A 16,686-nucleotide genomic window follows, 5' to 3' on the forward strand; every position below is an offset into this window, starting at 1 on the left:
TGAGGATCCCCCGTTTGGGGACACTCTCGTTTCCCTCTACCCCAGACTTACTTAGTCCCATCTCCTCTGAATACACTTCTAGAAGAAACACAATGAGTACTGCATTAATAAAGCCATCACAGCAGCCAATACACTGACATGCAATCTGTGAGTTTGAGCAAGGAGAATCCATTCCAAATATTCTCTGTATGACTTGTTTAAGAGCAAGCATCAATTATACTGAATGCTGATGGAGTGCGCCACTTGTTGGCATGGCACTGAGCTGTGTATGTGCTTGACTCGAACCAGTCTTCAGGATAATGTAGAATGCAGCCATCTTACCACCTGGCCTTCTGCTCATTTTTCAGAAGGCAGCTTAAACTTCCCATGAAACGCTGCCCTTTGGACCCTCACCTCTACCCCAGTACTAATTTACAGGAGTAGATGATATGCATTCTAGGTACTCAAGGATAATGATGGGACTAGTGTAACTAGAAAAGTAGCCTGGCATGCTGGCCTAATAACCAAGAGAGGGCTAAGATTGAAAAGCAGAAAACAGGCAACTGAGCATGATCCAGATTGCTCTTTTCAGCATCAGAATGAAATCAAAATACATGTACATGGCCCAGGCTCTCTGAGACATTAATTCTGCTTCACTCTGAGCTTTTGCATATCACTGTCATGGCACCTCACTGGCAGACTCCAAAGCATCCAGTAGAATATATTTTTGTGTGTGTGCACATGCGTGTGCCAATTATCAAACAACGCCTCTCGAACAATCTTTGCTTTGCAAACATCTCTAAGAATTTGCTAATATTTATTTTAAGTCGGTAAAAAGCAGAAACACTTGGGAGTCCCTGAGGTGGGGGGAAAACCCAAAACCATATATATATATATATATAAATATATATATCCAATGGATTACAGCTTTAGTATCACTAAAAACAATAATAAAAAAAATTCATGGGGGGCAGCAAAAAAGGGCCAGGGATCCAGTTGAAATCAGTGCAAGTCCTTGTTTAATATCAGCATCATGTCTATCTCAGTCCATTTGTTTTGTCTACTTGTGCCCAGAAGTGTTTAGCCTTCTGGAGATCTTGCTTGGTAAGCTGGCTGGGTTTGTTGCATTTGAAAGAAAATGACTTGGAGGACTGTTTTGCAGCCCTGTGACAGTGTGAAATCCCCGTCCCTTGCACAGGCACATGTGTAACATTGACTGCCTTGGAATTTCTGTTTCCTTTAGCAGATTCAGCTGCAGCCGCTGTGATGGAGAAACTAAATGCTAACCTTAAATTAAAACAAGACAACAAATAAGCACAAACATAACCGAAGTCCAGCCATCAATCACACACACAGACACACACACACACAGACAGAGAGTGCCTGATCAGTTTCCTGGTAACCAGACGTGCTGGAGCCTCTTGAGGATACCAGAAGAAACTCCTTTTCCTAGACTAAATTCGTACCCGAAGAACTCTTCTTCAAAGTGTGGCTCAGCTGCCTGGCTTGTTGGTGGTGATGAGGCCAGGGAGGGGAAAGCAGAGCACACCAGGGAGTGGAGTCTCAGGGATGCAGCAGCTCTGCCAAGGTGCTCAGGGTATCTAGATTTATGAGGGATCAGAAAGATTTTCTTTTGCGTTGTTTTAAAATAATATTGTGCGTTTCCCCGAGTCGAACGTCTTTGCTTTTCCTCCTTAAGACTCTTGAGGAACCACTTCGATCAGCTTCTGGCACAGGACTGTCACGGAAACTGAATAGGAGGAAACAAGAGCGCATTAAAGGCACCGGAATGCAAGTTTTACTCATTTCAGCCTGGAGAGCTGGTAACTTGTTTCATGATCCTCTGCCTCAAATGGCCTGACAGGGCAGCCGTCCCACTTTTTTCTTTCAAAGGAGTCTGTCTAAATACCTCATAGGTCTTCAATGCAAATCAAATACAGTAACTCTTTGCCTAACATTGTACTTATGTTCCTGAAAAATGCTACTTTAAGCTTATACACGGTATAAGTTTTAAACAAATTTAATATTGTACATAGCGATGATGATTGTGAAGCTTGGTTGCGGTGGTGGAGTCAGAGGGTGGGATATTTCCCAGGGAATGCCTTACTGCTAAATGATGAACTAGTACTTGGCTGAGTGAGCTCTCAAGGGTTAACAGGTTGTTGTTAATGTAGCTTCACACTCTACAAGGCAGCACAAATGGAGGGAAGAAACACAGCATGGCAGAGAGAGACTGAGACCCACAGAGAGAGAGAGAGAGAGAGTGTGTGTGTGTTTGTGTGAGACAGAGACACACAGTGTGTGTGTGTGTGTGTGTGACAGAGAGAGACAGACACAGTGTGTGTGTGTGACAGAGAGAGACAGAGACACACAGTGCGTGTGTGTGTGTATGTGTCACTCCATGCATCTGAAAGCTTATGCCCAAATAAATCTGTTAGTCTTTAAGGTGCCACCAGACTCCTTGTTGTTTTTATGAATATAGACTAACACGGCTACCCCGATACGTACGTACGTGTGTGTGTGTGTGTGAGAGAGAGAGAGAGAGAGAGAGAGAGAGAGAGACGCATTGCCCCCACTCTAAGTACTTTGCCTTTTTAAGTAGATCAGCAAGTTGAGACAGTAGCTGCTGCCAGGAAGCTCCCTCCGTCCTGAGCCCTGTCGTGTCCCCCCAGCTGTGTGGAGATAGGGTACAGGAGCAGGGGAAGCACCCCTCTCCCTCCCTTCCCTCCCCTCCACCTCGCACAGCAAGCAGGAGGCTCCCGGGAGCAGCTCCACGGCAGAGGCCAGGAGCCGGACACGGCAGTGTGGGGAGGGACAGCTGAAATGCCAATTGATAGCCTGCTGGCCAGGTGCACAGGGAACTTAGGGGAGCTGATGGGGGGCTGCCGGTCCACCCTGATACCAAGCTGCAACGGGCTGCTCTTTCTGCAAGCAGTGGACAAAGCAGGCGGCTGCCAAACAATGTTATAAGGGAGCACTGCGCAACTTTAAACGAGCATGTTCTCTAGTTGATCAGCAATGAAACAATGTTAACGAGGATGACATTAAGTGAGGAGTTACTGTACCAAGGCTATATGCTGCCTCACTTCTTATCCACAACTTCCATCTGTAACAGCAAGAGTTTGTGCATAGAATAAGCATACAAATTAACCCGATGTCGGCGTCAGAGTATGTGTATTGACTACATGTACATTTCTAAATCCAGTCTTATTAACTGCACACTCATGGGAATGATCAGATATTACTGTACATATGTGCACATGCCATTTAACACATGCATATAATTAAGGCCCAAATTTCAGAACTGTACATGCAGTTACTGCAGAGTCACAGTAATGGTGCATACACGTTGTGAGACAGCATTTTTGCTTGCCTGGTTCTGAATATCTGATCCTGTATATGTATTTTCCTTAAGAACACAGCAGTGTTGCACTATCACAAGCAATCAACACAAGGGCAAATCAGAATGTGCAGCCCAATGCTTATGCACAACTTTGCAACAACAAAAGAGGGGGGCACATGCACAACGGAGGGGGGAGGAGATTTAGTTAGGAAACATTTCAACTGCAAATTTATGAGGGGGGTATAAATTGTAAGATTTTTTTGAAATCATAAGTTACCTTGACCGTGTCTCTTTAAAGTGTGTTTCCATGGTTCTGTGCCATCACTACTACACTGAGTGTTCTCTGCACATGAGACAATCTTGGCAGATACAATTAACAGGGATTCTGATGAGCTGGATCTGATCAGATTATCTACAGCAGGGGTTCTCAAACTGGGGGTCGGGACCCCTCAGGGGGTCACGAGGTTATTACATGGGGGGTTGCGAGCTGTCAGCCTCCACCCTAAACCCCACTTTGTCTCCAGCATTTATAATGGTGTTAAATATATAAAAAAGTGTTTTTAATTGATAAGGGGGGGTTGCACTCAGAGGCTTGCTGTGTGAAAGGGGTCACCAGTACACAAGTCTGAGAACCCCTGATCTACAGTATATTAATACATATGTGGGCATAAGGCTCATGTGCGCCTAATTAGACACGTGTCAGATTTCTTATTTTGTGTTCTTGGACTATTTTCTCTATTCTCTGTTTAAAAGCCTGTCCTGGTGGAACATAATTAATATGCTAATTTGCAACTCAGCTGCTGTGGAAATAGCTTTACCAAGAACTAAGCCTGATACTTATAATTAAAAGGAAAACAAAAAAAAAAGTCCTGAGCACTGTTAAAAAGCACTGTTCTTGTTAATAAAAAGCACATAGATAAGGTTTGGCATTTCTGCTTGTCTGCTTTTCTAGGTCAGCCAGCTATATTAGAGTCTCAGACAGATGGTGGAGTTTAGTTACTTAGACAACACAGCTTGACTTTCTTGAATCAGTTGTTCAGACAGAGATTAGGTGGTGCCAGGCAGAGCTTTCCATCCCTGAACACTCACTGTGGTGTAGACATTGACAGCTGAGACACACCTATATTACATGAATACCTTACATATAAAGCTCCTAAGAGAATCTACCAGGATATTGCCCCTTCCCTGGCTGTGCTGTCTTACACTGATGGTAGGGAGGGCACTGAATGCACCAGGACCGGTCTCCACTGGCTGTGTGAAATAGACAACATGTCGGGGACTAATTCTGATCTCACCTTCGTTAGAATTAGCCTCACTGCACTCAGATTTTTACACTGTATCTCTAGCCCCCTTCCCACCTCACCCAGCGGGATATTTTCCTCTGCTAATAAAGCTGTGACACCGCAGCTCTTTTTGCTAGGGATTTATGTCCCAACGCAGCATCATTTCCCTGTTTGGGGGGGCAGGGGGGAGGAGAAGGAGGGGAAAGCTTCATGTGTTTGGTCTGTGATTTGCCATTACAGCAGGGGGACCATCGTTCTGGGTGCCTGGCCCACAAGCTGACCAACCCATTACCAGTTGGACTGTTAAACAGAAACCCATTGTAGACCTTTGCAATACGAATTACAGCCAATGCTACCTGCCTGAGCATGCTTAGTAAGAAGTGAAACATTATCTATGGCGCCAAAGACAAAGGTGCACCCTGAAAAGGCTGACGGCTGTAGCTATAACTTACAGATGCTTTGGAGGATCCACTTGGGTTTGTTTTTCCACCAAACCCCAAAGATGTAAACGGGGATCCCACTGAGGATGATAGCAAAGCCGATAGCACATTCCACTGGTGTCATCCAGAAGGAGACCACGATCAGGAATAAGCAGGCCAGGATGAAGAAGATGGGCAGCAAGAGGTTAACCTGGACACAGGAGACAAGAAAGGGATGGGAAGTTAGTTAAGGAGGATCTGAAACAGAGGCAATTGAAGTTTATCTCCCTGCACCGTGTGTGGTGGGTTTTGACTTGGGAGGGGAAGTGTTTAGATTCTGAGAGAGACTCTTTGCAGATGCTACCCCTGACTGCTCACCACTGTGAATGAGAAGTTGTGGATTTTTAGTTTCGCTCTTCATCCATCAACCGTGGCAACACCCTGGAGAGCTAGAAGTATTATCACCCTTGTTTTACAGAGGACATAAATAGGGCACTTGAAGGGCTGGGCGGCCTAGTGGTTAGCATACCTGACTTCTGGCCTCTTTTTTCCCTGGCAGAGGTGCCTGGTTGCTAACCTTAGATGAGGAACTTTCTGGACTCCACTCACATTGGAGTCTTAGCCCTTAAGGGGATATGGTAGAGGGACCCTGGCCCACCCTCTCCATCCGGTCCCAGCCCAGGGCCCTCTGAAGCAACACTGGCTAAGTCCACTGCTCTGGACTACTTCCTACCGGTGTCCCTTCAGTCTGAGGTGTGGCCCCTATTGTCCAGGCTGTAGTGACTCATCTGGAGTAGCACCCAGGCTGTTAGTGGCATCCTGCCACGGCCTCATGTCCCTCTGGGCATGGGCGGATGCAAGTGTGGAGGGTGCCTAGCCTCACAACGGCCTTCCAGTCAAACAGTACAGTCTGCTCAGTGCTGGGTGCGTGCCAGTCTCTCTCGGTCAGGGACGCAGCGCTGCTCCCTGGCGGCTGTCCCGGCCATCAGACTTGTAGTGATGATCCCCTCCCAGAGAGAGGCAGAGTTACCTCCTGCCTCTTTGCCAGTCAGCCCTGAACTGAGCCAGGCTCTCTCCTTTCCTTCCCCGTCCAGTCCTGGCGCTGGCTGCAGGTACAGATGGATGGGGCTAGCAGGGCCCACAGGCTCTCATCAATCCTTTACTGCTGGTGTGACATTTCTCTGCTCCATCACAGAGAGGCCAAGTGACTTGCCTAAGGCCACACAGCAAATCCCCGACGTACCCGGAATCGGAACCAAGGAGTTCTTGGCTCCCAGTCCCATGCTCAGTCCTTCCATTATATATAAAACTATAGAGTGTCTCAACTAACAGTCCTGAACGCAGCAGTACGGCTAACGTGAGCTGTAGCGATTTAGGTCGTTGCTTTAGAACACCACAGTACTCTTAAAATAAGGGAGCAGAGCCCAGCTTTCAGGAGGGAAGCCGCTTGCTAAGAGCCATCTTGGGATCACTGATCTGGGAAGGTCGGTAACGTTTGCTGCTTTTTGGCCGTCGGTGGCTTGGTGGGGATTTGAGTGCGCTTGGAAGATGATGGCAGAGCATGCCTTTAAGAAGGGCTGAATGACTCCAGTGATTGACATGATCTTGGCCCACTGTGCTGCCAGGGTGGCCAAGGACAAAATCAAATAAAGTTATCTCCCATGTAGTTTGCTTTTTAAACAAATATTTTTAAGTCGATTTCACGCTGGTACAAAGCATTCAGTTGAGAGCCACACAGGCTGACATCCTTTACTAATAATCCCCTGAGCAGGTTTAGCACGGAGAGCTTTCCCGTGTGCTGCCCTGCCAAGGTACCGCACCCCTGACGTGGAGGGAATTTCCATGACCCAGGTGTCTCAGCCCTGGGCCTCTATACCAATGAGGGAGCCAATGAGCGTCAGCCGAGATGGAGTTTTGTGCAACGTGGATTCCCGCCTACCAGGAACCAGTCTGACACCAGCCACTCATTTCACATAGGCCTCTGTTTGTTCACATCTAACTTGGCTTGCTCTAAAGTTGCCCCTCCGCACAGTAAAGCAGCTGCATTTTCCACTCCTCCCTGCACAGATTTTCTCACCCTTACTGCTGAGGGAGAAAATTTCTATACGTGGAAGTCACATCCTAGAACACAAAAGTGCCACCATAAAGCCTCCAATCCTGCCACCTTCCCACTAGCATCACAGAAGCCCGAGCATGGAGGGGAAAGCGCTGGATCTGCAGGGCTACCCGCTATGCTGCCAACACCATCCTCACCTTGATGGGCCTTTCCAGCTCCGGCTTCTTGTAGCGGAGCCAGATCATGCCAACGATGGCCAGAGCCACGCAGAGCCAGTTGAAGAAGCTGAAGAAGTTGATGACGGAGAAGATATCATTGGAGAAGGCGTAGAGCAGGGTCATGAAGCACTGCGGCCAGAAACAGAAGCCATGAGCAAAGGGACAGGCAGGAGAGAACACTCACACTACTAACGACAAGTGTCGGAGAGCAACTGCCTACCATCCAAGAACTGTGAAGGATTTCTAGGCATACGCAGAAGAGGTGGCTTAATTTTTTACTAATTTAACCAAGTCTGATCACTGCATGGAATTATTTCAAAGTGAAACTTGCAATCCAGGGCTATGCTATGGGGATGAGCGCCATATAAACACACAGAGAGAAAAAGGAGGGTGGGGTTTTGGAGGATGAAAAGGAGGGGAATTTTCTTAGTGCTCAGGAAACCAAGAGTCTGAACGAGTCGGTCAGAATCAGTCACATTAGGAACAGGAAGGCGCTATGGAACATTTCCCCACACAGCTCTGCTGAATGCACCTCTGTTCTGACACATGCTACCTCTTGTATTCCCGGCCAGAGCACCCTCTATGCAGCTCACTCGATGTATTTCAATCACGACCAGAAGGGCTCCGGGCTACTGCAGTCCTTGATCCCTGCCACAGCTGTACCAATGCCTCCGAATTCGGTCCTACAGCACCCGCTGCTCTTTCCATCTTGGCATGCGCTCTGTGTGGGCCCCCTGCCCCTCCCCCCAGCTATTCCCATTGCAGACCGAGAATTTGAAGTGCGGTCAGTCTTGCAAGGATGTGTGATGTGGGATCGAGCTGAAACATGGACTGGATGATTCAGCAGGGATCTCCACTAAGCTAACTGAATCTGTGACCATGATAGACTATCTGCCTTTCACTTCTTCTTTCACCCAGCCACACTTCCTTCCAAAGGTTTTTATTCTGAAGTGCAGAGACGTGTTCTTTTTGCCCCCGAAGACTGAAACTACAGCCGCTGTTCTACAGCTGTGGGTGCTCTGACAGCGTCAGGGAACATCCGGAGAAAGACTGTGGCACCAAAGTGACACACATTTTCCCCAGGGACCACCCACGACTTTTCAATTTACTGAGGCTGGTGGCAGTCTGGATTCTCTGCTGCAAAACTTCTCCCCTCCCCCAGGTTCCTAAAATAGTGACTTACGGTACAGTGGTAACAGCTGACACTAACTTACATGCATATGGCCTTATCAATGTCGCCCGGCATTTCAGCTTCCTGTGTAGTGCTGCTCTCTCACTAGGATATCCTCACCCCATGCACTTGATTAAACCTAGCAAGACACGTGGGGCCTGGGAGGACTATTCCCTATGGCATACTGGCAGACACTTTGGGGATCGGCAAAAGGAGATGGAGGAGGTTCACCTTCCACTGGGACAACAAACAGAGATTGCTTGTTTGGATTCAGTGGAGTATCCCACAGCCATTTTCCTGCAGCCCCAGCAAGGGCAGGCATTGATGGACCTTGGCTTGCTCCACCGTCTTGATCAGTTGTGCTCTCTCTGCCATTCACCACCTTAATCTGAAAGCCCATAGGACACTTACTGTGAAGATGAGAGATGGCACCGGAGTGAGAAGCTTGGGGTGAATCATGGACAGGACAGAGGGCAGGTGACCCTCCCGGGATCCCACGAAGAAAAGCCTGAGGGCAACAGAGCAGTTACTCCACCTGGCACAAGTGTTTGGGAGTCACTCACTCAGTCCAGGTTTGCATTCAGTACAAAACAAAGTACAACGGCGTGACAGAAGCATAGGCATTTTGGAGTGAGCCAGGCTGAAATGACACTCTGAACCCAACCTGTAGTACGTAGTGATGCACTGCTATTCCAAGTGGCAATTGTGTGCCACTTATGCTCCCCACCACTGCTATTAATTATTTGCATTAGAGTGGCACCAGTTGAGATCAGGGCCTCAACATGCTGACTTCTGCACATATGCAGCTTGCCTTCTACACAGAGAAGGCAGAGGGTGGGAGGAAGAAAGTTTTCTTATCTACATTTTACAGATGGGGAACCAAACCAGCGCGATTAAGTGCCTTAGTCCAGGTCACACAGGGAGTCTGTGGCAGAGCCGAGACCGGAACCCAGCTCTCCTGGGTGTCAGTCCATTGCCATCCTCTCTCTTCTTTTGGGGAATCCTCAGTCTTTGTTTTTGAGGCTTTATAAGCATCTGGGTTTACACTGAAAATGCTTTCTTGAGCACTTCTGTTAAAGTCCAAGTCTATTTATTAGGGTGACCAGACAGCAAGTGTGAAAAATCGGGATAGGGTGGGAGGTAATAGGCACCGAATATCGTGACTGTCCCTATAAGACTGGGACATCTGGTCACCCTAGTACTTATTTAGTCTGCAGCTGAAGACACCCAACGACTTCAACAGGATTTTGCCCAAAGACAGTGAGACGAAGGTCTCCGCCAGGATTCAGGATTTGGCCTTTGGATACTGTTTAAGGCAATGATATTCTGCTCACGAGCTGCAAGTGGCTCTTTAATGTGTCTCCTGCAGCCCTCTGCAGCACATGATATTAAAACACTGTGGGATCTAAGTTAACCAATCTAAGTTATTAACCAATCAGGATGCTTTTACTGCATTATTAACCAACTGTAGCTGATAAAATACTTGGTCAGTCATTTTGCTGTGAGAATTATATACATATATATATTTATTTACAGGCACAGTGACTAACCTGTCTTCATTTGGAGCGGTCCTCACAGGAGCGTAGATATAGATAGATAGATATTTTAAATGAAACACTGAATTCACATGACTGTGGCTCTTTGGGATAATGTCCATCGCTAATTTGGCACTGAGGTCCAAGTGTCACTGATTTAAGGCCTTTCAAAAAAATGACCATCTTCACTCCTTACATAGTGCACTGCCCCCTCCCTCTCTGCATCTGTCCAGCGGCAGAACCTCAGAGACCCCGCTCCTGTGAGGACAGCTCCAAACGAAGACAGGTTAGGCCCGGTGCCTGTAAATGGGATCTGCAGTACTGAGCAAAAAACCTACCGAGAAGAAGTGAAGAGGGATCCATTGACAGACCCAAAACAGGATAAGCCAACGAAGACGGGTATGATCCAAGACATCACGCCAAGGTGATAGTTCCCAAAGTCCTACAAGGAAGCAACATTCCATCAGCAACTTGCCTACAGGGACTCATATCTATTTACCCAGACAAGTTTTTAACATATAAAATACCTCATTCATGTTGACTATACACACACAGACTGCTGAAGATTTTTCATACTGCCTTTTTCACACGCCCAAAGCATTTTACAAAATTACATGATTGACAGAAGGCACTTCCCTGACATGCAGCCATCTCTGGGGCAGAACATGACATCCATTAGAACAGCTTCAGCAATACCACACAATGGTTTAGGACAAAAAGTCTAGGAAAATATTGGATCCAACTGCAACGGCAGGAGGATTCACATATGCAAAATGTCAATTTAGTCCAGGACACTGGAGCAGACACCCGTTTTGGCAGGAAGTGCCATGGGCTCTTTAATGAGTCTCAGTTTTACGTCTCAGTCTGATTCATCCCAATATTGCTCCAATTTTATGCCAGTGCAATTCTGCTATTTCAATGGAGTCACTTCAGAATAAAACTGGAGTAATGCAACCAGAGCTGGTATCTCTAGCAGCACAGTACCAGATAGCACCGTGCTGGTGTGTGGGTTCACTGTTACTCACAGGAGAGAGTGCTGCCTGCTGAACTACCAACACCAATCTATGCAGGATTGGAGGGTTCCCCACCAATACCGACCATGCCCAGTCTTGCTTAGCTTCCAAGTTCACACAAAGCTGCCCACTCTCCATAGGGCCAGTGAGCAGGAGTTCTGTGTGTGCTTTAATTTTAACTATTAGAATAATGCTTATTTGTTTTTTTAAAAAAACTTCAAGTGCAGATAAAGCCAACTGATACTTGGAGACACCAGCCCGGTTCACTATTGATGGAGTGACCTTTTCCAATAAATGTCACACTCTGGTAACTGATCAGACAGTTACATGGCCGGCAGTTGGCAGCTAGGGTTATTTATGAACAACGCCATTTATTTCCCTCCCCCACCCTTGCTTATCGCTCTGATTAATCCAGCTCAGTGTCATGTGGGGACAACCCTTCCCCGCCTCCCATCTCCTGTCAAACATCAGCTTCTTATAAGCAGCCATGGTAAGTGTTGAATGAATGGGGAGATCCAACTAGAGATAGCACGAGGGATTCAGGCAGCGGAGAGAAATAGATAAGAGCATTTTTGATGTGACTCATCTTACCACGGCCACGGCTTCAGACGACAGCATTTGTTCTGTTGACAGGGTAGTGAAGTAAGCCAAGTTCGTCAACACGTAAACTAAGGTGACTATGGGCAGTGAAATGATGATGGCTAGAGGCAGGTTTCTGGGAGGAAGAGGGAAATCATAACATATTAGGATCTGGGGGCTCTGAAGATCAGTTGGAGACATAATTCAAGTGGCAGCATGCTCGGGAAAGATGCTGCTGTTGCAGAGACCAGCCTTTCTGAATAGGTTTTTGCACTGGCTTAAAGACTGCCCAATTTATTCTGCTTTTCTTTGGTCTTGCAGAGGGTCCAATCTGGACTCCATCCTCCTTGGAGAAGTTGGGGAGACAATTCCAAAAATAAAAGTAGCCGAGGATGGTGGCTGGGAGGCAGAGGGAGATGGACTCTTAGGGAGAAGACAGGTTGTGAGTGGACTCTGGCTGAGCAAATGGTGCTTGGGTTCAAGGCACAGACTTTCATGTGAAGAGCTCACAGGGGCCTCCTGCCAGATACCAGTGTCAGAACATGCACAGTAGTCTGCTGGCCAGAGGATAAGCACTTGTGCTTGTGGCTGTCTACAAAGGAGACAGGAAGGTCAGGCTGTAGCTGAGAGTCACCAGAAAGCTGGCTGGGCCCCTGAAACTTAAACAAACCCTCAAAGAGAAGCTGGTGTGAAGGCAGATTTGCCCTTCCTGATAGGCGAACTTATTTTAAGCAAACTAATTCAAAAAGGAAATCTTTCTTAATGCAGCAGACAATCTGCCTGTGGAGCTCAAAGCTGCAGGAGGTTAGGGAGTCAACAGAGTGGCTGCATTCGGAAAGGGGTGGACAATTAATGTCTACAAAAACATGTGTAATTACACATGTCAAGGAAAGGGTAAAAGAATCTCATGCTTCGCAGCACGAGCTGATCACCACAGGGGTCAGGAATTGGCCTAAACTGCAGCCAGTGATGCCGCTGGCAATCACGCATGGTTTGCACCTCTCCTGCAGGCATCAGGGATTTGCCAGAGATGTTCTGCTCTGGCAAGATCAATCCCATGTTACCAGATCCCCTCATACAACCCTGACATAGACATGTAACGGACAGAAAGGCCCATGCCTTGGGAGGAAAAAAATGCAGAGGTCAAGCGTGCGTGGCAGACAGTAAAACTTCGCCCTGGCAAGCCCTATGGCATTTTGGTGAAAATATACATTAGAGAGGATTATGAAACTGCAATAAAGCAACAAATGCAAAGAAAACCCCCTTTCTGCCAGCAAGTCACAACGGTGAAGGAGCGGCTGCTGAGCCAGGCCAAGGAAATGGGACTTTCAAATGAGACCAGAGAGGGAAGGTGATTTAACAAGGGCTTCTCTTAGACAGAGATTTTCTTTTCCCCCTCCCTGCAGAAACCCCCATGCTGTACTAACGAAGAGCAGTCTCATTATCTAGCGTGCATTGCCCACAGCAGAGGTTTTGTTTGTCCCCAAACGAGAGCTTGTTTTACATTCCCTGGGATGGCTAGTGACAGCACTTGCTACACACAAAGGGGGGCTTTACGGTACGGGATGGAAGTGGCATTTAGAGGGCAAACAGCTGGTGAGTTTCCCTCTCTAGCCAAGAGCTCGCCACGTGATGCACATACCTGTAGGGGTTTATCATCTCCTCAGTGACAAAATTCAAGTAATTCCTGCAATTTAAAAGACAATGGTAATTCTGGTTACAGAGATCAATGAAGTTAGAAAAAGAATCCAGCAGCCTAACCCTAACCTCAACATGCATACGCAAGCCCCACTAGAGACAGACAAACCGAGGCATGCTCTGCAAAACCAAGGGTGGCCGCGTGTCTCAAATCTACGGCACAAGGGCCGAGGCTACCTACAAAACCTTCAAACAAAGGTGTTCTCTGCAGGTCTCAGCATGCAATACAGCCAGCTTGCTTGGAATAAGATGGATCACTGCATGCCGAAACTTATGGTCAGCTAGCAGCGTACTGCCAGAGGAGGGCCACAATCTGCCTCTATTGTTATTGCAGATAAAGAGAGCCCAGGCTTCTGGGCACACATGTGAGAGTGTGAAGAGATTAATGAAGAAACCTGTAGGAGCTTTGGCTTGGAGTTGTCAATTGGCAGACTGATGTGTCAGTACTGACAGCTGCTGGTCACAGCTGCAGGGCCCACAACCTCTACTCTGACCTTTGCTCCTACACAAGCCATGGGCACTGGCTTACCAAAATCCAGCCAGTTTGAACCAATGGCCCATATAAGGCATATTGCCTCTGAGTTCCTGCTCAAAATGAGGGATGGAGCCTTCTCAAGCCCAGAGCATGTGATGAGTCCTTTCTCCCATGCTGCCTTGGTTAGCTGGAATAGCCTTGCTCTCTTGCTGCACCTAAGTGTCCCCTGACTCTTCAAATACCCTTCTCCGTCTGTGACGATTCTGGCCCAACCAGACAATCCCACCTTATTTAGTGCCTCTTGGTTTCCATGGGGTCTGCTCACCATAGAACCTGGGCATTTTACCAGGCTGCCCCTAGACTTGCTCCCTGTTTTAAATACTGCAACTGACACCACTTGCTTGTACTTGCACATAGGGACTGGGGAGAGGCTGTAAGGATTGAGCATGAACAACACTAGACAAAAATGAAGCGATTGCACCGTTACCTGGGTGAGGAGCAGAGCTAGACTAGACGTTCTGGGCCATGCCCTCCCTGCCAACGCTCTCAAAGCGCTGAAGACAAAGAACTAAACCACACAGTCACTGCAATGAGTAATATGCCAGGATCTTACCAGCCTCCATAGGCAAAGAGACCGCTATACAAAGCCAGAACGATGTTCCCCACATCAACATTTGTGCCTTCGAAGGAGTGTTCAGGACTCAGGTTTGCCACATCACCTACATTGGGACAAAAAACAAACATGGACAGACTATTAAGAGGTGAGAAGCAGGCACAGGCTGAGTCCCAGAGACCTTTGCAGGTTGACACAGACAGGTGTTCGGCAGGGAAATGGTCTGGCAACACCCTGGGACAAAATCTGCCGATAGGGCATTAGTTTTGTTGATGCAAAGCAGGTTGCGTTTCTGTTAGAGAAGGCGTAGACAGGTTTCTCTTGGGCTCATCTCCTACTGCGTTACTCCAGTTTCACACTGTGTGATTCCACTGCAGTAAAACTAGGATAAGTGAAATTAACAACTAACTATAGCGTGGATCGCGCTGACAGATAATGCCTCCTAGACACCTCCCCTCCCATTCACTGTTGTATAGCATCCCATCTGACAACGGCGACGACTGCTTACATGGGAAAGTAATATGAGGGAGCTAATGTATTTTTAGCTTCTTTTGATGCAAGTTAGCAAGCAGAAATCAGGAGATGAAAGCCCCATGAAAGCAGACAGCTTTCCTAAGGGCACCTCTGAGCACCTAATCCCCAGCACCAAAGCCCACATGCTGTTTCTCCTGGACCCACCACTGCTGGAACTTGGTCTACACTACAAGCGCTACAGCCGCTGTAGTGTGTCTGGTAAATACGCTCTGTGCTGACGGGAGAGCGTCTCCCACCAACATAGCGCCGGTGTGGCCAGCACGTAGGTTGCTGTAACTTGCATCACTCGGGGGCGTCTTTTTCACACCCCTGAGCGACGTAAATTAGATTGACTTAAGTGGTAGTGCAGACCTGCCCTAAGACACTTTATGTGCCAATAACAGAGTTTGGGGCCTTGATGCCATTGACTAAATTCCAAGTGGAACAATTCTATCCTGCCTCCCTAAAGCTCCCCAGCTGTTTCAACCGAATAGGGGATCCTCTCTTATTCCCTGTCCTAAATGGTTGTGCAGCATTGCTGGGTGACTGTTAAACAGCTGCTCCTTCCATCCCAGCGCTAGCTGCATTTTAGCAGTGGGTGGAATGATTCCTGCATTATGCAGCTTGCTTTGGGATCCTTTTGGCTGAATGATGCTTAAAAGACTTTGCTATTATATCGTCCTTCCTCCAAAAGCTGCTTTTTCTCGATAAAGACCCAGGATTTTCTCTAGTTTCATCAGTGACCCAATAAAGCAGCATGTTATGGTATCCCCTTTGAATTGTGGGAAGGGAAGTGAGCTACTTTAGGGTCTAAATATCAAAAGTTCCTTTTATTTATCCACTATTGAATTAAAAAGCCATAAGAAGAGGATTTGATTGTAAATTTACTGAAAGCCCTTCCAGCACACCCGCAGGGGTTATTTGTTTTGCTTTAAATCTCTCTGCGGCTGTTTTGTTTCATGCTGTTTGATCTGGAGCCTAAATCCAAGCCTGGGGTGGGGCCTCTCCTTCAATGAAACAAGTGCTCTCCTTTGTGAGGGAGGAAGACAGGGGAGCAGCAAAGGATTTAGTGAGGCACGTTAGCATCTGACCAGCCGGGTTGCCTCCCATGTGATTCCTCTTACAGCAGGGATCTGCTCTAATCACACAGGCAACTGTTATCACATGGCAATCAGCAGCGCCGGGGGTTACCCCTTCTCCCTTTGGAAGGCTACATTCCACAGATTCATATCAGAGAAGGAAGAAAAGGGGTATTAAAAGCCAAGGCACCACTTTTTCCTTGCGCTGCAAAATTTCAGCTCCCCCGCACCTCAGGGCTTTCAGCAGCATCACGTTTACCCAGGCTGGCCAGAAAAGGAACACACAAAATAAAGCTGTGTGACAGGGAGACTCTAGAATCACGCACATTTTCATCCAGTAGCACTTTCTATCAACAAGAAAGGGCAGCTTTCCCCTGCAATATGAGGAGTCTGGGCTAGTTTGCTGGGGCAGGCTCTATGTAGGAGCCAATGGGAGTTACCCACTCCAATGGCCTGTTTTGATACTGGTCCCTCCCACCTGAGCCCTGCCTTCCATCGCACATGGTCTCCTCTTCACTGTCTGTCTCTGCCCAGCTGCCATTGCGCCTTTGCCCAATTAAGCCTTTAGCAGGCCCCTAGTGCCAGCAGCAAGAGGTCCTCTCCATTCCCCACGTGATGGCCTGTGCTACCCAAGTCTGCTCCTGCTGAGGCCCGTGTTCTGATCAGGACACCTCCTGCATGCTGCCCTTGCCATTGCATGTTCCTCTGAATC

At 47.6% G+C, this 16,686-nt stretch overlaps 1 protein-coding gene across 1 annotated transcript in view; it reads right to left on the reverse strand.

Moving 5' to 3' along the window:
- Positions 1–760: 760 nt before the first annotated feature.
- Positions 761–16,686, reverse strand: part of SLC7A5 (solute carrier family 7 member 5) — a 49,243-nt gene continuing 33,317 nt past the window's right edge. Inside the window, exons 3-10 of the mRNA XM_039503139.1 lie at positions 14,383–14,488; positions 13,239–13,283; positions 11,609–11,732; positions 10,343–10,446; positions 8,881–8,977; positions 7,278–7,427; positions 5,058–5,235; positions 761–1,729 (exon numbers count right to left, since the gene is read on the reverse strand). Of these exons, the coding sequence (XP_039359073.1) occupies positions 1,674–1,729; positions 5,058–5,235; positions 7,278–7,427; positions 8,881–8,977; positions 10,343–10,446; positions 11,609–11,732; positions 13,239–13,283; positions 14,383–14,488 (860 nt within the window). The 3' untranslated portion in view covers positions 761–1,673. The remainder of the gene's footprint in view (positions 1,730–5,057; positions 5,236–7,277; positions 7,428–8,880; positions 8,978–10,342; positions 10,447–11,608; positions 11,733–13,238; positions 13,284–14,382; positions 14,489–16,686) is intronic.

The sequence above is a fragment of the Mauremys reevesii genome, linkage group 16, assembly GCF_016161935.1.
Source record: "Mauremys reevesii isolate NIE-2019 linkage group 16, ASM1616193v1, whole genome shotgun sequence".
NCBI classification, from domain to species: domain Eukaryota; kingdom Metazoa; phylum Chordata; order Testudines; family Geoemydidae; genus Mauremys; species Mauremys reevesii.